We start from the raw sequence: 23,337 nt of genomic DNA, 5'->3' as shown, positions 1-23,337 counted from the left end.
TTTCTGTCTGTGAACTGCTCAACAGTTCAACAAGTGAATGTGCAACTGTTTAATTTAACTTTAAGGTTAAACCTTATTGAGACAGATCAAATATACAATGCTGTTTATTTAGAGAAATACCGGTAGTCAATGTAAGGTGTTTGTCCATCTGTTTAAACTTTTTTTCATCTGTTCATCTTTGGAAAGTCAATAAATGAAATGACTCTAGTCCCGACTTTGTCTGCGTGTGTTTGTTTGAGTTCATTCTCTTTGGAAGTTCTACTTCCTCCTCACCAGATTCCTTACTTCAGTTCTATTCTCACCCCTTCCCCATCCATCCATCTGTGACAATACTCTATCACTTACTCACTCACTCAGGCTTTGTCCGATGTCCATAAGATACGGATGGAGTGAACTTTGTACCTTTTTGTATTTGCACTTTTGGGTGTTAGAACCTGCTATTGACTGTTCCATCATCTGAAGCGTGAACTGTACATACTCGTACACAAAATGCTTCTGATCAGTTGTGCAAATATTTCATGCAACAGTCAATGCGATGGGCAAACATCATCTTCAATCATTACCTTTCTTTAGAACATTGATTGACGAAATAAATACTAATCCATTGTTCTGATAACACCTACTTAGTAAAATAATGTTCTGATAAAAATCCCTGGTAAGGTATATATAGCCTCTCACTGTAAAAGCACTTCTGCCTGCTTTGTGTTGTGCCATAATGTATACTGTGAGCATCTCTTCCCCTTTGTCTTTCTCAGGTCGTTGCATGATGACTCTGAGAGTTTCTCAGATGCAGATGGCAGTCCTCACTGGTGTGGCATCTCCATGACCCAGACCACCCAGACCCAGTCCACCTCCTCGCCCATTAACACCAACAGCAACCCTGCCTCCTCCCCCTCAGAGCCCGGAGCCACCGTCAAATCCCTCATCAAGTCCTTTGACACAGCTGTACAGAGTAAGCACAGAACATCCCTCCTTCTCACTCCTCCACACAAGCCCGGCAGACCTGGGTTAAAATATTATTTGTTTTCTTTAAAAGTTATTTGAGTATTTGACTGCACCTCCCTGGGTTGCCAGGTAGGGGGTGGGGTGGTTGGACTATTCCATTGGTTCCAATGCACCAGGCAAGTTCAGTCAAGCACAGGCCTCTTTACAGATATCATACCTGACTTGTCTGCACAATAGGAGAACAGCTGGCAGCCTGTCTGTCTGCTTAAGATAGATCTATCATGTTTATACAGTGGAGGCATGTATGGTCACCTATGGTATGCTCTGCTGTCCATGTGACTGTATTGATTGTATAGCTCACTCTAATATATCTACTGCTGTACATATCATTTTTTGTATAATTTTAGATGTATACAGTATAAGAATATATTGCATTTGGATTACTAATACAGTGTTATTTGGGTTGTTCATTGAATTCGTTTTGACATTCCTTGATTTCTTGTTTTCGTTTTTTATTATTTGCGTACTTGTTCGACATTTTACTGCACTGTTAGGTGCTAATAACACAAACATTTAGCTGCACCCGCTATAACATCTGCTAAACTGTGTACGTGACCAATACACTATTCCTTGAAAGGAAAGGAATAGGAGGTGTGATTACTCTATAGACTGGCCACAGACAATCCTGAGAAAGATGTTTGTTTTGGAGCGATCTGCTGTCTCGTGTATCATCAAGGAGATAAACTCAGCAAAAAACATGTGTAAATATTTGTATGAACAACAACAACTGAGACATAAACTGAACAAGTTTCAGCAGTCCGTTCTGTCTCACTGTAGCGCTGTCTTAGGCGTCTCACAGTACGGACATTTCAATTTATTTCCCTGGCCACATCTGCAGTCTTCATGCCTCCTTGCAGCATGCCTAAGGAACGTTCACGCAGATGAGCAGGGACCCTGGGCATCTTTCTTTTGGCGTTTTTCAGAGTCAGTAGAAAGGCCTCTTTAGTGTCCTAAGTTTTCATAACTGTGACCTTAATTGCCTACCGTGCTAACGACCGTTCCACAGGTGCATGTTCATTAATTGTTTATGGTTCATTGAACAAGCATGGGAAATAGTGTTTAAACCCTTTACAATGAAGATCTATGAAGTTATTTGGATTTTTACGAATTGTCTTTGAAAGACAGGGTCCTGAAAAAGGGCCGTTTCTTTTTTTGCTGAGTTTAAGAATGAAAATTGTGGCCCGTAAATTACGCAGGATGTCAGGCCGAGGGGATGGCTGCCGAGGGGAAACTTTCCTGGTTTAGCAGCAGTGATAGAGAAGGAACCCTTGCCTGTTACATCATAGCTTAAACAGCCTAACCTTAAAGATCTAATTGCTTAACGGGGTAAGCAGATACAGTGATAGGACTCCATGGAACATCACCATGGAATACGGTATACAATGAATCTCTTTCAATTTCCAATTAAATAGCTGTCCGTGGCTAATGCACACTCATGTGTTGGGCCTTGCAGATGGACCTGGTCCTGGACACACGGTACAGATGCACTCCTCACCTAGAAGCCCTCTGAGTGGGATCCCTGTCCGCACAGCACCCGCAGCTGCTGTCTCCCCCATCCAGGTACAGTACAGGAATGAAATGAAATCAGCTCAAAGTGATTTTAATTAGGGAAATTGTCACATACACCGGATAGGTGCAGTGAAATGTGTTGTTTTACAGGGTCAGCCATAGTAGTGCGGCACCCCTGGAGCAAATTAGGGCTAAGTGCCTTGCTCAAGGGCACATCAACCGATTTTCACATAGTCGGCTCGGGTATTCGAAACCGCAACCTTTCGGATATTGGCCCAAAACTCTAACTGCTAAGCTACCTGCCGCCTCTAAATAGAGAAATAAATAGAAAATAATAATAATGTAAATAAAGAAACATATGTGATCGTATCCCAATGTAATCAAGGTTTGAAATCAATTTGCAGTGAACAAATTATTTATACTATGTTCCGACCCACGAATTGTGGACCCTTGGACTAAAATATCAACCAATCTGTTATTGGGCTCCTAAGTGGCGCAGTGTTCTAAGGCACTGCATCTCAGTGCTAAAGGTGTCAATACAGACCCTGGTTCAATTCCAGGCTGTATCACAACCGGCCATGATTGGGAGTCTCGTAGGGCGGGGCACAATTGGGCCAGTGTCGTCCAGGTTTGGCTGGGGTAGGCCGTCATTGTAAAATAAGAATTTGTTCTTCACTGACTTGCCTAGTTATATATATACATTTTTTTATCTGTTTATTACCGACTTAAATGTATAAAGCTTTTGTAAAGCCTTTTAAATACATTATAACCATTACTAATAATGTAAAGTGTTACAAGTTTGGTTGTCACTTTTTTTATCATCATGTGTGTAGGACATGAATAGGACATGATATTAATTTTTAGTTTTTGTTTCTGTAGAGGCAATCGTCTATCAAACCGCTCTCAAAGACACTGGAGAAAAGGATTAACCATGGAGAGTTCTCTCATTCAGGTAAGTGACACTGTAGAGAGAGCAAGTATAAAAGTAGCACAGATACTGTATATATATAACTTTGTAAAACACCAATTAGATCAAAACGCTTCTTTAACATTGAAACCAACCCATTCTGGCATCTTGCCTTCATCAGCACATTTGACTAACTACAAACAGTCACAACAGTCACATCCTTTGCACATCCTCCTTCCCCCTCTACCTCCCCGTCCCTGGTTCCTGATTCCTGTGTTTCCCAGATAAGTATGGGGGCTCTGGGGATGAGCTGAAGCCCAGCAGCCTTATGAGGAAGAGTCCTTCCCTGGAGTCGGTCATCAAGTCCCCAGCAACCTTCAGCAGCCGCAGCCACTCCATGAGCTACAACAAGAACAACAGCAAGCTCAGGTGGGCCCTCCTCACTGCACATTTAGAGAAAGAGCCCACACAACTACAGTGATCACAGAAACATACACACATGTATCACTTGTAACATCACACATCATCACCGGTTCATACACATACAGTAGATCAGGGGTTCCCAACTTTTCCTGGGGGGTCGCGGGACCTTCCATGATTTGAGGGGTAAACAAACTATTATTATTTGGATTTTGGATTTTTTTTAGCACCTTTCTATAAACCGATCAATAACGACACATAACCCTGCGATGCTTTAGGCTAGAAACAAGAGGTAAACTGCCTGAGGTAGATGTGATTGCACATGGGGAGATCTTTGGTTTGTCTCTATGACATTCAGAAGCTGAGCTATGACCTAGTCAAGAAATATTACATTTTTTACTTTGCTTGAGAAGTAATGTTATCAAATGTGTGACTGTCGCTATCAATTCACTTTCTGTTCATATACATTCTAATATTTGGTAGTGGAATAACATTTGGGGAAATCCGGTCTTGACTTTGTATTCCTTATCAATAATTATTATTATTATTATTATCATTAAACAGCCTATCTAAAATATGTCATGAGTCTTGTTAAACTACGTAGAATGGCTTCAAAACAACCCATTTCCCTAGGTCCCTTAAATTAAACAAAATCAAGTGTGACATACAAATGTGAAAAAGAGGGCCCTGGGGAATAAAATGTTGGGAACACTTGCACTAGATGCGGTGTTTCCGTTGCAGTCATTTTGCTGTGGCGCTGCGCCATGGGAAAATCGTCGCCTCCACGCCCCAAAGATAAAGAACATGAAAAAATATTTCTGCCGCGGTGCACGAAAAACCGGACGCCCCATAGTAGAATAGCTTATCTATTTACCTATTCTGGTGACATAAAGTGGTTTCTGTGAGAGGTACAGTCGGGGGGGTGTTACCCCGGGTGGTAGGTATGTTACCCTATATTCACTGTTTATGCAAGTTTTTTGGTACATAAAATGAATCAATATCAGCCTAACTAGTTCAAATATCACATTTGATTAGCTATATGCATGGTCCAATGTTAAAATAATAACATCTTTTATATATTTTCTCATTTAACCTTTATTTAACTAGGCAAGTCAGTTAATAAGAACAAATTCTTATTTACAATGATGGCCAAACCCTAACCGGACGACTCTGGGCCAATTGTGCGCGGCCCTAGGGGACTCTCAATCACAGCCGGTTGTGATACAGCCTGGAATCGAACCAGGGTCTGTAGTGACACCTCTAGCACTGAGATGCAGTGCCTTAGACCCCTGCACCACTCGGGAGCCCCAAATAATGTTATTGGGCTCATTTCTGGAGGTGGAAAGTACATTTTAGGTGGTATCAGCTACACATTTTTTTCCAGAGGAAACACTGAGTAGATGACACATGCAGATACACACCCACAAACTTTCATACATATTCATACTGAGAGATCTTAACAGTCATGCACTTGGTGTTAGTCATACTATTCACTATTAGATCAGTAACAAGCTGGCAGCGTGTTGATCATACTGTATCTATCACCGAATTGCCCCAGTTTTTACTGACTGTTACGTCCTAAATGGCACCCTATTCCCTATATTGTGCACTACTTTTAACCAGAGCCCATAGGGCTTTGGTCAAAAATTGAGCTCTATATAGGGAATAGGGTGCCATTTGGGACGTACACACTGACTGAAACCCATGGTTTGATACTGAGAGTCCCGAGAGCCTTCTGTTCTGGTGCGCTAGTAGACACAGTAGAAGTAAACTTGGAAGAGATGAGTCAGAGAGAAATGTTAAATAAACAGCAGTTTACATTTGTGACTACCGAACTCAAGATTCATTAAGCATAATAAGTCTCCATTCAGTCCTCTTTCTGTTTTCTCAACCCAGCCATCAAACAATACTTTAAAACCATTTAAATATAATAAATTGGAAGGTTGTGCAGGACTATGGTAGATGAAGGAACCAATCTATCTGTTCAGACTGTTAGAGTATGTATCTGGTCAAAATGTCAGTGTATTATGTTTGTTGTTTATAACAGTGTGTTATATGTGAAAATGGGATTGTATTATACATTGTATTTGAATATTTATGGAATCTTGGAAGATTAGTCCAAATGAGGACTAAATTAAAATAAATTAATAATAAAATCAAAATCTCTCAAAAACAATCACTTCAATACAGGAGATACATCGCATATGTTTACGGTCACATAGTTTTTCATTGTTTATCTAGAGCTAATGACAAACATGCATAATTAATGTGATTTCAAGGGTGACCCAATGTCATACTATTAAACTCTCAACACACACACACACAACACACAAACACTAGATTGTCTAGATCTCTACATTGTCACGGACACAAACAACAGTATGTGAACATTTTTGTTGCTCCGCAAATGTGTTTATATTTGGTATTGTTTTCGCAACTGTATGTCACCAGTGAATTCATACACTGGCTTTTAAAAAGCAACATTTGATATGACAATTCCCGATTCCCCAAGCTCTAGTATGTCGTAACATGATGAAATAAACTCAATGTTTTAGTGTTCAAACTGGACCATGTAGCTCAGTGCGACCAAGGACTCTTTATGTTCCCATGGCCAAAGAGACAACTAGCTTTCATTATGACAGCCCAGGAGATCACATCAGCGACAGTGTGTGTGTGTGTGTGTGTGTGTGTGTGTGTGTGTGTGTGTGTGTGTGTGTGTGTGTGTGTGTGTGTGTGTGTGTGTGTGTGTGTGTGTGTGTGTGTGTGTGCCTGCGTGTGTGCTAATGCCTGCGTGCGTATGCCTGTGTGCGTATGCCTGCGTGCGTATGCCTGTGTGAGTGCATGCATGCATATTTGGAGACCCAACACACAGGTCAGATGCCATAACTTTTGTTTCCCTCTCTGTCATTGGCTACGTTGTCTTTCCGCGGTGTCAGTGTGGAAAGAAAGGACCCCTTGGCTGCACTGGCGCGGGAGTATGGGGGATCTAAGAGGAACGCTCTACTGAAGTGGTGCCAGAAGAAAACAGAAGGCTATCCGGTAAGGGCCCTGGGTCAGAGACCTGTCTCAATACATAACCCTATCAAATTCCTCTTTCTTTCTCTCGCTTTCTCTCTCCCCGTCTCTCTGACCCTCTCACTCTCTCTCCTCTCTCTCTCTCCTTTCTCCCTCTTTTTCTCTGTTGCTATCTCTCTCTCTCGCTAGATATCAGGCATATGTCATGCAGGCCATACTGTGCAGTGAATGTTCCTAAAAATCCAAGGTTTGGTGGGGAACACTTTAGTATAGGAAAACCCATCTTAAGATACTAGGTCCTTATTAGTCGCACATTGAGACAGATTATGAAGAATCTCTTTCTTGTTTAACTTGCTCTTTATTAAATACAAATAAATTATTACATTTATTTAATATGTCTTTATTATGACTAACAATGAGGTTATTAAAGATTGGCCAATAACACATGACTTATAATGTCAGAGTAAAAACACAAGTAATAAAGGCCTAATATACAGTATAACTAATAAGACCAAATAAAGGCCTAATATATAGCTAATAAGACCAAATAAAGGCCGTATAGCTAGTAATATACACACTTACAAACAACAAATTAGTGACTTATTTATATGTGCACGTATTTATAAAGTGTTACCCAAGGCTGTATACTATAAACTGTGCTTCTCATTGGAACATGTTGGCTTAAAGAGCGTATTGAGGTTTTAGGCTGTTTTTATATAATAGTCTGCTGTGTTTACACACAGACAAACCCTCACCTCACCTGTCCTCACTGTGTGGATATAAGATGATATCATTAATGTCAGCAAATCATCCTCAATGCAAAGGGATCCAGTACAAAGAATACAGTGGAACATGTGGGTGTGTGTGAGGGGGGGGGGCGTGTCTGAGCAGACACATAAGTGAGTGTGCATGAGTGAGTGCATTTGTGTCTGTATGCATGTTATTATGTGTGTGTGTCACGCCCTGACCTTAGTTATCTTTGTTTTCTTTATTATTTTGGTTAGGTCAGGGTGTGACAAGGGGTGGTTTGTTGTGTTTTTGTCCTGTCTAGGGTTTTTGTATGTTTAACCAGTCTAGGTGTTTTGTATGTCTATGGTTGCCTAGATTGGTTCTCAATTAGAGGCAGCTGTTTATCGTTGTCGCTGATTGGGAACCATATTTAGGCAGCCATATTCCTTGGGTAATTTGTGGGTGATTGTCTATGTTTAATTGCCTGTGGCAGCACTATTATTATAGCTTCAAGTTCGTTTTGTTGTTTTTGTAAGTTTGTTTAAGTTTCTTCGTTTCATTAAAGAATATGTATTCTCATCACGCTGCGCCTTGGTCTCATCACTATAACGAATGTGACAGAATCACCCACCAAACAAGGACCAAGCAGCGTGAATGGGAGGAACAGCGCTTGGTGGAAAAATGGACCCGGGAGAAGGATGAGTGGGTAACAACCTGGGAGGAGATAGAGAGGTGGTCGATCGATCCAGAGAGACTGCCAGTGCCCGCCTGGGATTCTATGGAACAGTGCGAGGAGGGATACAGGAGAATGGAGGAACGGCGACAATATAAGGGTACACGGCTAGCAAGGAAGCCCGGCAGCATCAAGACATTTTGGGGGGGAGGCACACGAGGAGATTGGCTGAGTTAGGTAGGAGACCTGAGCCAACTCCTCGTGCTTACCGTGGGGAGCGTGTTACTGGTCAGGCACCGTGTTATGCGGTGGAACACACGGTGTCTCCAGTGCGCATTTCTAGCCCGGTGCGCTCTATTCCAGCTCCTCGCATTGGTCGGGCTAGAATGGGCATCCAGCCAGGAAGGAGGGTGCCGGCTCAGCGCTCCTGGTCTCCAGTGTACCTCCTTGGACCAGAATATCCTGTGCCAGCTCTGCGTACTGTGAGTCTGCACAGCCCTGTGCGTCCTGTGCCAGCGCCCTTCTGGCACAGGACGCACAGGGCTGCGTCCAAGTATAAACATCCAGCCAGGACGGGTTGTGTCAGCTCTACACTCCAGACCTCCAGTACGCCTCCACAGCCCAGTACGTCCTGTGCCTGCTCCCCGTACTCACCCTGAGGTGCGTGTCCCCAGCCCAGTACCACCAGTGCCAACACCACGCACCAGGCCTCCTGTGCGTCTCCAGAGCCCTGTACACCCTGTTCCTCCTCCCCGCACTCACCCTGAGGTGCGTGTCCCCAGCCCAGTACCACCAGTGCCAACACCACGCACCAGGCCTCCTGTGCGTCTCCAGAGCCCTGTACACCCTGTTCCTTCCTACCCGCACTCACCCTGAGGTGCGTGTCCCCAGCACGGTACCACCAGTGCCGGCACTACGCACCAGGCCTATAATGCGCCTCGGCAGTCCAGTACTCCCTGTTCCTGCTCCTCGCACTCGCCATGAGGTGCGTGTCCCCAGCCCAGTACCACCAGTGCCGGCACCACGCACCAGGCCTACAGTGCGCCTCACCAGTCCAGAGCGTCCGGTGACAGTACCCAGTCCAGAGCGTCCGGCGACAGTACCCAGTCCGGCGCTGCCAGAGTCTCCCGCCTGTCCGGCGCTGCCGGGGGTACTGTCACGCCCTGACCTTAGTTATCTTTGTTTTCTTTGTTATTTTGGTTAGGTCAGAGTGTGACAAGGGGTGGTTTGTTGTGTTTTTGTCCTGTCTAGGGTTTCTGTATGTTTATGGGCTTGTTTTTAGTCTGGGTGTTTTGTATGTCTATGGTTGCCTAGATTGGTTCTCAGAGGCAGCTGTTTATCGTTGTCTCTGATTGGGAACCATATTTAGGCAGCCATATTCCTTGGGTAATTCGTCGGTGATTGTCTGTTTAATTGCCTGTGGCAGCACTATTATTATAGCTTCACGTTCGTTTTGTTGTTTTTGTAAGTTTGTTTAAGTTTCTTCATTTCATTAAAGATGTATTCTCATCACGCTGCGCCTTGGTCTCATCGCTATAACGAACGTGACAGCGTGTTCCCTTTCTAGGCCCACATTCATCTGGTTTAGCACTCTACTAATAGCCTGTTTTAAGGAGTCCATTAAACACAGTGGGATTACTGAGATTACTGATTGTACATCATGTGTGAGGGCCAGTTAATGCCACTAACACTGGTAAACAAAGGCTAAGAAAGGAGGGTCGGGATCTGCCTGGTCTCTGCACTGTTCTCCCTCTTAACTAAATTCCATCGCAGTATGGGGTGTGCTAGCTAGCTTACAGTAGCACCAAGGCTGCGACTGAAATGGCACCCTATTCCCTATATATTGCACTACATAGGGAATAGGGTGCCATTTCGGGCTAAGCCCAACACCACTACTCTACTTAGCCTAACAATGGCCTTGTCCAAGGGTTTCAGTTCAATTAAATGACAGACTGCTGTACTTTGCTCAACCAAGCACACAGGTCAATAAGGATATTAAAACTTCTTAAGGATCGGTGTTCTGCTAGCGAAACAACTTCCGGTGAAATTGGTGGGCGCTCAATTCAAATAAATAATCATAAATATTATGGATTTTCAACATTTTGGTACATATAAGTGTCTTATATCGGCTGAATGCTTAAATTCTTGTTCATCTAACTGCACTGTCCAATTTTTAGTAGCTATTACAGCGAAAACATGCCAAGCGATTGTTTGAGGATGGCTCCCCGCATCAAAATATTTCATACATTCACATATAACGATGAAATATTCACGTTTTGAAAATCTTCCTCTGATTTGTCATCCAAAGGGTCCCAGCTTCAACATGAAGGGTCGTTTTGTTAGATAAAATCCTTCTTTATATCCCAAAAAGTCAGTTTAGTTGGCACCATCGATTTGAGTAATCCACTCGTTCAACTTGCAGAGAAAGGAATCCGAAAATCTACCCCTAAACCTTGTTTCAACAAGTCAAAATACATTTCTATTTACTCCTTTACTCCCCTAAAATGTAATCAAACTATAATATTTATTTCGGAAAGAAATATGTTCAATAGGAAACCGATTTTAGCAGGTGCGTAAATGTCTTCATGGCGCGCACAAACACGAATTTCCAAGACTGTGTCCTTCTAAAATGGATATTTCTTTCAGACTGCTGACACCTTGTGGAAGCCATAGGAATTGCATCCAGGGAGCTAATTTTCATTATGACCTTTCTCTTGCATTTCTAAGAGGACGGTCTCTCTCAAAAAAGATTCTGGTTGGTTTTCTCCTACCATATCTATTGCGTTATATTCTACATTATTTTAACATTTCTACAAACTTCAAAGTGTTTTCTTTCCAATGGTACCAATTATATACATATCTTAGTTTCAGGGCCTGAGCTACAGGCAGTTTACTTTTGGCACGTCATTCAGACAGGAGGTGGAGAAAAAGGGGCCTAGCCCTAATTAATACAAGGTTAAAGGTGACTAAAAATAGACTAGCTTTAAAGGATTGAATGAGTTGTTAGATCAATAGAGTTCCTGTTTTTAGGCATGTTTGATGGTGAAATGAGTCATCCCTCCACCCTGTCCTCTGTTGCCATGGTACCTCGTTCATAATTCTGACTCACTGCTGATGTTCCTAAGACACCGTAAATCCACTGTGATGAAAACAGCCAACCTTGATAGTTAGAGTAGATACGTTTATTTCTCTAGCACTCCAACTGAATGGACTCTACTGTACAATGGCTGTATTTGCAGCTATGCTCTCCTTTAACTGAGAGGTGGACATGGTCTCCATCTTGACTGCTTATCCGATCGTTTCTTTCATACACAAACTGAATAGCTGTGGGGTATTCATTTTAGTCAACGCTCTTATCCAGAGCAATTAGGGTTATGTGACTTGCTCAATGGCACATCGACAGCTTTTCACCTAGACGGCTCGGGGATTCGAACCTTTCGGTTACTGGCCCAACGGTCTTAACCTCTAGGCTACCTCCCGTTTCAGTCATTGGCACCTACTGGTATTCTATGGTCTACTTTTACACTCAGTGGTTCTGCTGAGGAGAATAATCATTCTCTGGTTTATGGAATGCAATAAGAGGCTTTGGTTAATAGCTGGATGAGAATTTATTTCAGTACATGGAATGAATAGGCTCTGAGGTGACTGTTACAGTATATGATGATGCGTCATTTCCATGTGAGCGTCCATGTGTTTTAATTCCTCCTCAGATTGTGGGTCCGGTGGTTTAACACACCAGATATTTTTAGGAGGAACGTGACCAAACTTGTGAACGGCTGTACAACACATGTGAGATGCTCAATGACATTAACATTGAGTGTTGCATAATACTGCAGAAACATCCATGTGTTTTTGTGTCAGGACAACAGCCGTCCATGTCTAAATAAATAATTAATTATTGAATTCATTCATTAATCTGTATTTGATGCCATGGGCATCAGTTTCGAGCTCTAAAATTACATTCCATCTCATGGCACATCCCAGTAGTAGGAACAGATATGGCCACAGGCCTTCTCTGACCACACGGCTGCCTGGGAAAGGAAAAGGTTACTGCCAGAGCACAATATGGGCCATAAATTGAGCTTAATATCAGGCCGGCAAAGGTCAGAGCAGACAACCAACTATGTTCACCGTCATGGCCGACCTGCCCTGGTCCGACAGAGGCCCACTAATGACCTGCTAATGTGTGGAGACAGACAGCCTGTCACAGTCAAACATCTCTTCTTAAGGCTGTTGGCTAGCCAGGCTGAGGCCATAATGTTGATCGCGTTACACAGAACGGGATGTTGGGCAGTTGAGATCCCTTTCCCTTTTCTACGTAACCATCATTCTGGTTTGATAAAGGTTAGTGGGGGTTATACCTTTCATTTTCAACAGATTTTAGTGTACTGTATGTGGGATACCTATTTTGCTCCATTTAGTAAGGTGGGTCGTGAGATGATATGTCCCAACTAACAGGACTCTAAAAGCTCCAAATCATGTTGTCGAGTTGAAGAGGTCATGTAATGGGGACATAATTAACTGTCACTTTGAAGTATTTTACCAGCCCTGTAGGAATATTGACTCTGCGGTGTGTGTGGTGTGCGTGTGTCTGGTGTGCGTGCCTGTGTGTGTGTTCTCTCTGTTGCACGGCTCAGCTGAAGTAGGTGTCAGGAAACTGGCCTCATATTTTCTCATCTGTCTGCGTGGAGCCGGAATGGCCTCTCTCTCAGACAGCCCCTTCCCCTGGCTGGAGGTCAGTTGTTATTATACCACAGACGTTTTGTTTCAAGGCCTGTGGTCAAACAAGACTCTAAATTAAATTAAGATGGAAAAACAGGCACTACTGTAATCAAGAGGGGGCTATATCCCATTTAAAGTGAAAACCACTAAAGACACAGTGTGTCCCAAATGGCACCCTTTTCCTTATAGTGCACTACTTTGGACCAGAGCCCTAGTAGACTATATAGGGAATAGAGTGCCATTTGGGACGCATGTTTTGAAGCTATATTCCTATTGGGGATGCAAAGCCTTATTACAATACTTTTCCTGTGGTCAATAATAATTACTGGGATGGATTTAGATGGCTCTTAGCCTAGCTGTTAGAGCGTTGGGCCAGTAAATGAAAGGTCGCTGGTTCGAATACCCTAGCCGACAAGATGAAAAATCTGTCGATGTACCCATGAGCAAGGCACTTATCCCTAATTTGCTCTAGGGGTGCCTTGCTACTACTGCTGACCTTTTAAACACCTATCCGGTGTATGTGACAATAAAACATCTTGTTTTTTTTGTATGCTAGGATTTTCATTTGATTTAGTTGCTATTATATTACGTTAATACTAGCATAATAAATCTAGGGTCATTATTGATCACGATGAAGGGCTAACTTGGCTATTATGTGTTTGATTTTGAACACCATCCTCCTATCACATCAAACTAAAAGAGGATGGCAGGTTTATTGCAGTTTTTAATGTTGAAAACAAGATACAGTGTGAAGCCACTGTGTACGTGCGGACATACCCGTACATCTCACCCGAGCCCTCTCCCCTTAAATGGAGCAGTGATGATGGCCATGGGCCTCTATGTATGCGCCCACTCAGGCGGTGTGTGTGTCTGCGTGTGTGCGTGTGTGTGTCAACCTGCCAATACGGCTCGTGCCACTGGCCATACTCTAACGACTAACAAGGTCAACGAGATACCATTAAACGTGGTAAACAACACACATAGTGACGTGAGTGCTGGAGGTGGCCGTGCTGTTGCCATGGTGAGGAAGAGATCAATACCCCCCCCCCCCCGGGGAGAAGGGGTAAACACAACACCACGGTAATGTGACCAAGATTAGTAGATATACACACACACACACACACACACACACTGGGACCTGAAAGATGTTCTCCAGTGGTGTGTGTCAACATCTGGAGGAGAGGCGCGTGCTAGGTGGGACTGCTCTCAGAACACCTCAAATGTCAGCTTCTCAGAAGAGACAATCGATCAGCAAAGACCTTAATGGTGCTCTGATTGACTGGGCCCTGTGGGAGCTAGCTAGCCTCTCTCAGAGTGGATGATAGGAGAGAAAGAGCGCTCTCACAGGAAATCAACATTCACTGTTTGTAGATTTCACACACAAACACAGACACCTCCACACACACACACACACTTCAAACAGAGCTGACCATATGTACATGCCTCGACCAAAGGCCATGCAGAAGACATTATCATCATGACAAATTATCTGTTTGAATGATGATTACAGTATCTCAGTTGTACTGAAATCCAGTGCCGGTCACAGACAGTTAATCACTTCAATCACAATCAATACAGAGTCTTTAATAACAAAAGGTTTTGTTCTGATCCCCACCTGCTCTGGTTTCCCACTGTATTTTTATCATGGTGGTCTTTGATGTTGTTATATTATAACCAAAACATAAGCCTTGTTTATTGTTCAGGATGGGAACAATGAGGAGAAGGTGAACAGACAGGCTTAGCTGGGAGTCTCAGTCTGGGCTGAACAGAACGTAGCCTCAGCTGGGACTAACTGAGGAGATTGGCCTTCCTCGGTCATCCGGCCCTCTCTGAGAAACAAACACAACCACCCCTGGCGGTAGAGCGGGGGCGAGCTAGGACCCCCAGCAGTGTGAGGAAGAGGGAAGGAGCTAATGAATAGGGGGGTGGGGGTATATCTAGACAGAATAATTGGGACTGTGTCATGATACTGCTGGGGTGGGCCGTAGGGAGAGGCAGCAGACGCATTGGTTAAAATGCATCATGACTCTCCCTGCCTCAAGTACCATGTATATGGGAGATACATACTTACTCAACACAATTCAAACTGACACAAAGGCCTTGGTATCCCTGTATCCTATTTGACTTCTGCCACTCCTCCTAACACCCGAGAGAGAGAAAGAGAGAGAGACACAGACAGACAGACAGACAGACAGACAGACAGACAGACAGACAGACAGACAGACAGACAGACAGACAGACAGACAGAGAACACAGTCCATTATTATATATGGGTGGGCTGCTTAGCTGCCTCACACTCATATTACATTTACACTTTAGTCATTTAGCAGACGCTCTTATCCAGAGCAACTTACAGTTAGTGCATTCACTAGGTGGGACAACCACATATCACAGTCAGAGTAAGTTTTTTCTCAGCGCTAGAAATATATATTTGACTTGACCTGCCGCTCGTGTGTGTGTGTGTGTGTGTGTGTGTGTTTTCCTGTCCGGCCCTGGCTGCACTTTTCTTTCAGGCTTTCATTGGTCAGGCTGTCATGATTAATTGCATGGCCTATTACGGCAGCTTCCCTTTTCTTTGTTCACCCACTCCTTTACTCAAATAGGGACAGACAAATAGAGACAGGGAGAGGGGCCCAGGGTTTAAAGGGATAGTTCGGGATTTTGCAAATGAAGCTCTTTATCTACTAGCCTGGCTAAAACCTAACTTGAAGTCCTCCTTTTCTTTCTCCCTCAAACCCATGTGGACAACCACACACAGCCCCCGACCGCCGCTCCCTTCCAATACATCTGTCGGATTTGAAAATACAACGTGACGTCTCAACCCCACAGAAAATAAAATACAACCGTTTGAGAGAACCAATCTAAGCTCAGCCAGAAATAAGCACAACTCGGAGCAAATACTGCATTTACAACGGCTTCCTGTCCAGACCAGTGTGTCACAGCTCTCTTTCGCTTTGAGTCACATGAGTTGCGTCAGCAGGCTATTTATCTACTTCCAAGTCAGATTGAACTCCCGGATACCATTGTTATGTCTTGAGTCCAGTATGAAGGAAGTTAGAGGTAGTTTCGCAAGCCAATGCTAACTAGCATTAGCGCTAACTTAACGCAAAGACCGTCTTTGCGCTAAGGTAGTTATCATTGGCTCGCGAATGCATATTGACTGTAAGGTTTTATTGTAACTCCAATGACAATGTGTTGGGCCAGTGTGTTAGATATGAGAAACAAATTAATAAAAAGTGAAAGATGACTGTTGGTTTGTGCTGTAGTAAGTAGAGAGCTTTATTTATAGTATTGGAACTTCTTTGTTGTCGTAGCTGATGGTGATATTGTATGGCTGACTGGCTGGCAGACTTGCTGGCTGGCTTACTGACTGGCTGACTGGCTGGGCTTCCTAATGCAATCATACTGTATGTTATCTACTTAATATTTTACTGCAGTGGGCTAAATCAGGGTCACACAAAGTGTTTATTGGTAGTCTTAAACATTTGTCTTAAACAAATCTTCTTTCGACCAATCGATTGGTCGAAATGTTAAAACATGTATTTTTCCCTATTTAGACACATCCTATGTGTTTTAATCAAAACAATTATATGCACTGAGCTTGTCTGATGCTTTAAGCGAATGGTTTGATTAAATAATTACAAATGACTAGAGTGTCACGTTCTGACCTTAGTTCTTTTGTTATGTCTTTGTTTTAGTATGGTCAGGGCGTGAGTTGGGTGGGTTGTCTATGTTCCTTTTTCTATGTGGTGTTTTTGTGTTTGGCCTGGTATGGTTCTCAATCAGAGGCAGGTGTTGTTAGTTGTCTCTGATTGAGAATCATACTTAGGTAGCCTTTTCCCACCTTTGTTTCGTGGGTGATTATTTTCCGTTTCAGTGTTTGCACCATTCGGGACTGTTTCGGTGTTCATTTTGTTTCTCTTGTTCTTTTTGTATTCTGTATTCATTCTCATTAAATTACATTATGGATACATACCACGCTGCATTTTGGTCCTCTGATCCTTCCTACTACTCCTCCTCAGAAGAGGAAGAAGAAAGCCGTTACATAGAGGGAGTCTGACTGAAAAGTTATGCTACCAAAATCCCTCATTTATTTAGGAAAAACATTCCATATTCCCTCAACGCTTGCTCTCTTTACATGACATATGTATGCATCGCATGCACGTGACCAATAGGGCCTGACCTATAGCTCCTGAGTGGTACAGCGGTCTACGGCACTGCATCTCAGTGCAAGAGGCGTCACTACAGTCCCTGGTTCAAATCCAGGCTGAATCACATGATTTGGAGTCCAATAGGGCGGTGCACAATTGGCCCTGCGTTATCCAGGTTTGGCCGGGGTAGGCCGTCATTGTAAGTAAGAATTTGTTCTTAATTGACTTGCCTAGTTAAATAAAGATTAAGTAATTAAAAATATATATATAATAATCACATCAATAAATTGGTTATAACAAGCTCGGCTAAATGAATGCAGAGGACGTGACAAATTAACTAAAAATGGGGGACTGTTTACTGGTTGCTCAGGAGGTGTGGAATAAATTTGACTAGTTGTGGAAAATACTGGGGATAAAGAAAAAGAAGGTAAGGAGCAAGCGCTGCATATTATGTCTCACAGGTTAACTTTTGTTGCCAGCGGTTTAGACATTAACGGCTGTGTGTTGAGTTATTTTGAGGGGACAGCAAATGTACACTGTTATACAAGCTGTACACTCACTACTTTACATTGTAGCAAAGTGTAATTTCTTCAGTGTTGTCACATGAAAAGATATACTCAAATATTTACAAAAATGTGAGGGGTGTACTCACTTTTGTGATATACTGTATATGGATGATTTATAAAGCCAGGCATCTTTAACAGTTAGGCTATTGATTATAGACCTAATTAAGTTGGGGTTTCCTCTCTCCTCACTTTTTTTAGACCATTAAGGTTTTATCTTCTCCTAACTCCACTGCTACCTCCACCGCATTGTTCTCAACACCAATATAATGGTTAACTTTTCTATTATGCACATAGCAACATGGTCTAGGAAAGGGCGCCAATTCAACAGCACACTGATGTGATTCAGAACCGCGGACAGCGACTACTATTCAATGTGGGAGAAAGCGATTTGTTATAAAATAAAATAATTTGTATTTGTGTTTCAGTAGCACCTCTTAGACTAATGGACTGTGCCATCCCCACGGCCTCCACAATGGATCAGTTCACTCAGACAGATGCAAATCAGATCGAGGTCTTTTTTGTGTGTTTTTTGCTACTGCTCGACTAAAGAAATCTCGGTAGACCAACAGCCTATCGATCAAACAATTGACCAGTTGACAAAATGGGGTCAGCCCTACACCTCACACACATGATTATGGACTTAAAATATAGAGTCAAATATAGAGTGGAAATATATTCAATTTTGAGTTTGCATTCCAATATTACACTTTATATACATGACAGAAGACTGAAATATAACAAAATCTTTTGACATAGAAACACCGGATATTAAGGGTGGGAGTTGAAAAAAATTATGTTTATTAATTATGACATTTTGAAAAATATTAAAAACATTCCACCCATGAGGCCACTAGAGGATGATTTGGTCATTTGACTGCAGGAAAGAGGTACAGCTGGATTACCGGCAAAGCAAATGTATACTCTCTCTCTCTCGATTCATCTCTCCCCCACTCTATCCATATCTAGCTTGCCCACTTCCACCTCTCTCTCCCCCTCTCCTCTCTCACCCCCTCTCTCCTTCTCAATCTCCCTTATGCCCCTTCTCTGTCTCTATCTCTCCCCCTCTTCTCGCTCTCTCCCCCACTATACTTTCATTTCATTTCTTTCTCCTTTTGGTTCTAGTAACTGGGCAGCTCAGTCTTTTGTGTAGAGCGAGACATTTCCTGTCGCTTGATGCTGTGTTTGCTTTTCTGAGCCTGGTCCCCGAGTAATGATTGGGTCTGCTGTTGTTTTAACATTCATGGTTCCCCCTCTCTCTATCCCCCATCCCCCTTTATTCTGCCCCCACCCCACCCCCCACCTATACATGGCCAGACCAGACCAGGATGTAACTCTGTGCTCCTCAGAACAAGATACACACACACAGACTATGGACCCCTTCATCCCTCCTCTACCTCCCTGCCCAACCCATGCGTCATTGTCTGAGTCAGACAGACCCTGTGGGTGTATGTATCAGTGTGTCTGGCTGTCTCATCCCCATACAGTAGAATGGGCTCAGAGCTGCTGCTGCTCCAGTCCACAGACTGGCAGGACAGGAGAAAGGAGAGTAGAGGGAGGTATGGAAGGAACTCCCAGCCTACATAACTGTGCAGGTCTGCCTGGGTGGGAGACAATAATAGACAGGCAATGAGTGATCTCACAGTGATGGGATATCTTGTTCTAATCTACATGCTTTTAGTTTGGTGCATTTGTACTGAATGGATTGAGTCTCTAGTGAATCAAGGAATAGATTGTAAGGTTCCTTGCTGTTAATAACACAATGGCAGTAATAACATGTTTCTTTCTATCCCATAAATTGGACCCAAGAGCAGCATCTGTTATTGAGAACGGCAGAATGATAAAGTCTCCATCCCAAACGGCACCCTATTCCCTATTTAGAGCACTACTTTTAAATCCAGACTTTTGGCAGTGCAGTGTATCGACGGAATAGGGTACCATTTGGTATGCAGCCAAAGTGACCGTTCTGTAACCTCAGGAATGCTTTGCAGCATTTGAGCCACCCCTATCCTCCCAGAAGCCCTGTGACAGGAAGCCCATCTGGGACAGACAGCAGGACAACTAAGTGACAGAGTCAGGGGACCTACAGGGATTGCACCCAGGGGAGACAGCTCTCTGGCTGGGTGTCTTGTTCCCAACATCCCCTCTGGATCTGACAGAACATGGAAAGGAAGAAGGGGACACAAGAAATAACTCTCAATTCAACTAGGATCTACACTGTAAAAAAATAGTCAACTTAACCAATTGCTTAATCAGCATTATTCTGTGAGTTGGGTGGACTTAAGAAGGACAAGCCATTCTGCTAATGTATAAACGTTTGTTCCCTCAACAAACTTTACTCATAGGGAGTTGAATGTATAAAAACCTGTTGAGTAAAATTACAAATTCGTGTTTGTCGTTCGAAGGCAACACTGTATGTTGGTTCAGCTACACTACCGGTCAAAAGTTTTAGAACACCTACTCATTCAAGGGTTTTTCTTTATTTTTACTCTTTTCTACATTGAAGACATCAAAACTATTAAATAACACATATGGAATCTATATTTAAATATAATATAACATATTTTTTATATTTGAGATTCTTCAAATAGCCACCATTTCCCTTGATGACAGCTTTGCACACTCTTGGCATTCTCTCAACCAACTTCTCCTGGAATTGTTTTCCAACAGTCTTGAAGGAGTTCCCACAAATATGCCTAGCACTTGTTGGCTGCTTTTCCTTCACTCTGTGGTCCGACTCATCCAAAACCATCTCAATTTGGTTGAGTTCGGGGGACTGTGGAGCCCAAGTCATCTGATGCAGCACTCCATCACTCTCCTTCTTGGTGAAATAGCCCTTACACATTCTGGAGGTGTGTTGAGTCATTGCCCTGTTAAAAATTAAATGATAGTCCCACTAAGCCAAAACCAGATGGGATGGCGTATCGCTGCAGAATGCTGTGGTAGCCATGCTGGTTAAGTGTGCCTTAAATTCTAAATAAATCAAAGACAGTGTCACGAGCAAAGCACCTCCACACCATAACACCTCCTCCATGCTTTACGGTGGGAAATGCAGAAATATTCCGTTCACCCACTCAGCGTCTCACAAAGACACAGCAGTTGGAACCAAAAATCTCAAATTTGGACTCGTGTTTCTTGGCCCAAGCACGTCTCTTCTTCTTATTGGTGTCCTTTTGTAGTGTTTTCTTTGCAGCAATTCGAACATGAACAGTTGATGTTGAGATGTGTCTGTTACTTGAACTCTGTGAAGCATGTATTTGGGCTGCAATTTCTGAGGCTGGTAACTACTGAACTTATCCTCTGCAGCAGATGTAACTCTGGGTCTTCTATTCCAGTGGCAGTCCTCATGAGAGCCAGTTTCATCAGAAAGCTTGATGGTTTTTGCGACTGCACTTTCAAAGTTCTTGAAATGTTCCCTATTGACTGACCTTCATGTCTTAAAGAAATTATGGACTGTTCTTGCCATAATATGGACTTGGTGTTTTACCAAATAGGTTTATCTTCAGTATACCCCGTACATTGTCACAACACAACTGATTGGCTCAGACGCATTAAGAAGGAAAGAAACTCCACAAATTAACTTTTAATAAGGCACACCTGTTAATTGAAATGCATTCCAGGTGACTACCTCATAAACTGGTTGAGAGAATGCCAAGCGTGTGCAAAGCTGTCATCAAGGTAAAGGCTGGCTATTTGAAGAATCTCAAATATAAAATATATTTAGATTTGTTTTACCCTTTTTTGGTTACTACATGATTCCATGTGTGTTATTTCATAGTTTTGATGTCTTCACTATTATTCTACAGTGTAAAAAAGAGTAAAAATAAAGAAAACCCTTGAATGAGTAGGTGTTCTAAATCTTTTGACCGGTAGTGTATATGCCCAAATGTTAACCAAACTCACAATGCTATTGTAGCTGGTTAAATCAAATAAAATGTTTAAATCAAATTGTATTTGTCACATGCGCAGAATACAACACGTGTAGACCTTACAATGAAATGCTTACTAACAAGCCCTTAACCAACAATGTAGTTTATTAGAAAAAAAATAAGAAAAAAGTGGAATAAAAGTAACAAATAATTAAAGAGCAGAAGTAAATAAAAATAAACAATAGCGAGGCTATATACAGGGGGTACCATTCAATGTGCGGGGGCACCAGTTAGTCCAGGTAATTGAGGTAATATTTACATGTAGGTAGAGTTATTAAAGTGACCATGCATAGATAATAACAGAGGGTAGCAGCAGCGTAAAAGGGGGGGTAATGCAAATAGACTTGGTAGCCATTTGATTAGATGTTCAGGAGTCTTATGGCTTGGGGGTAGAAGCTGTTTAGAAGCCTCTTGGACCTAGACTTGGCGCTCCGGTACCGCTTGCCGTGCGGTAGTAGAGAGAACAGTCTATGACTAGGCTGGCTGGCATCTTTGACAATTGTTAGGGCCTGGATGGCAGGAAGCTTGGCCCCAGTGATGTACTGGGCCGTACGCACTACCCTCTGTAGTGCCTTGCGGTCGGAGACAGAGCAGTTGCCATACCAAGTAGTGATGCAACCCGTCAGGATGCTCTCGATGGTGCAGCTGTAGAATCTTTTGAGGATCTGAGGGCCCATGCCAAATCTTTTCAGCCTCCTGAGCGGGAATACGTTTTGTTGTGCCCTCTTCACGACTATTTTGGTGTGCTTGGACCATGTTCGTTTGTTTGTGATGCTTTCAACCTGCTCCTCTACAATCCCGTCGATGAGAATGGGGGCATTTTCGGTCCTCCTTTTCCTGTAGTCCACAATCTTCTCCTTTGTCTTGATCACATAGAGGGAGAGGTTATTGTCCGGGCACCACACGGTCAGGTCTCTGACTTCCTCCCTATAGGCTGTCTCATCGTTGTCGGTGATCAGGCCTACCACTGTTGTGTCATCTTCAAACTTAATGATGGTGTTGGAGTCGTACCTGGCCGTGCAGTCATGAGTGAACCGAGAGTACAGGAGGGGACATAGCACGCGCCCCTGAGGGGCCCACGTGTTGAGGATCCGCGAGGCGGATATGTTGTTACCTACCCTTACCACCTGGGAGCGGCCCATCAGGAAGTCCAGGATCCTGTTGCAGAGGGAGCTGTTTAGTCCCAGGGTCCTTAGCTTTGGTGAGCTTTGAGGGCACTATGGTGTTGAACACTGAGCTGTAGTCAATGAATAGCATTCTCACATAGGTGTTCCTTTTGTCCAGGTGTGAAAGTGCAGTGTGGAGTGCTGTGGATTTGTTGGGGCGGTATGCAATTTGTAGTGCGTCTAGGGTTTCTAGGACAATGGTGTTGATTTTTAGCCATGACCATCTTTTCAAAGCACTTCATGGCTACTGACATGAGTGCTACAGGTCGGTAGTCATTTAGGCAGGTTACCTTAGTGTTCTTGGGCACAGGAACTATAGTGTCTGCTTGAAACATGTTGTTATTACAGATTCAGACAGGGATAGGTTGAAAATGTCAGTAAAGACACTTGCCAGTTGGTCAGCGCATGCGGCCTTGTGAAAGTTGACCTGTTTCAAGGTCTTACTCACATCAGCTGCGGAGAGCTTGATCACACAGTTGTCCGGAACAGCTGATGGTCTCATGCATGTTTCAGTGTTACTTGCCTCGAAGCGAGCATATAAGTAATTT

At 43.1% G+C, this 23,337-nt stretch overlaps 1 protein-coding gene across 7 annotated transcripts in view; it reads left to right on the top strand.

Moving 5' to 3' along the window:
* Nucleotides 1–23,337, top strand: part of LOC115105533 (cytospin-B-like) — a 179,239-nt gene that overhangs the window by 121,617 nt on the left and 34,285 nt on the right. For 6 of the 7 annotated variants that reach the window (XM_029627693.2, XM_029627692.2, XM_029627691.2 and 3 more), the window contains 5 exons: nt 756–952; nt 2,459–2,565; nt 3,394–3,466; nt 3,706–3,850; nt 6,778–6,880. In XM_029627693.2, the coding sequence (XP_029483553.2) occupies nt 756–952; nt 2,459–2,565; nt 3,394–3,466; nt 3,706–3,850; nt 6,778–6,880 (625 nt within the window). Of the gene's footprint in view, nt 1–755; nt 953–2,458; nt 2,566–3,393; nt 3,467–3,705; nt 3,851–6,777; nt 6,881–8,206; nt 8,684–23,337 lie in introns of those variants that run through there. The other variant, XM_065007329.1, reaches the window with a different exon arrangement.

This window comes from Oncorhynchus nerka, linkage group LG22 (assembly GCF_034236695.1).
Source record: "Oncorhynchus nerka isolate Pitt River linkage group LG22, Oner_Uvic_2.0, whole genome shotgun sequence".
Lineage (NCBI taxonomy): Eukaryota > Metazoa > Chordata > Actinopteri > Salmoniformes > Salmonidae > Oncorhynchus > Oncorhynchus nerka.
The sequence above is the reverse complement of the archived record's forward strand: the minus strand, read 5'-3'. Positions and strand labels throughout refer to the sequence as shown.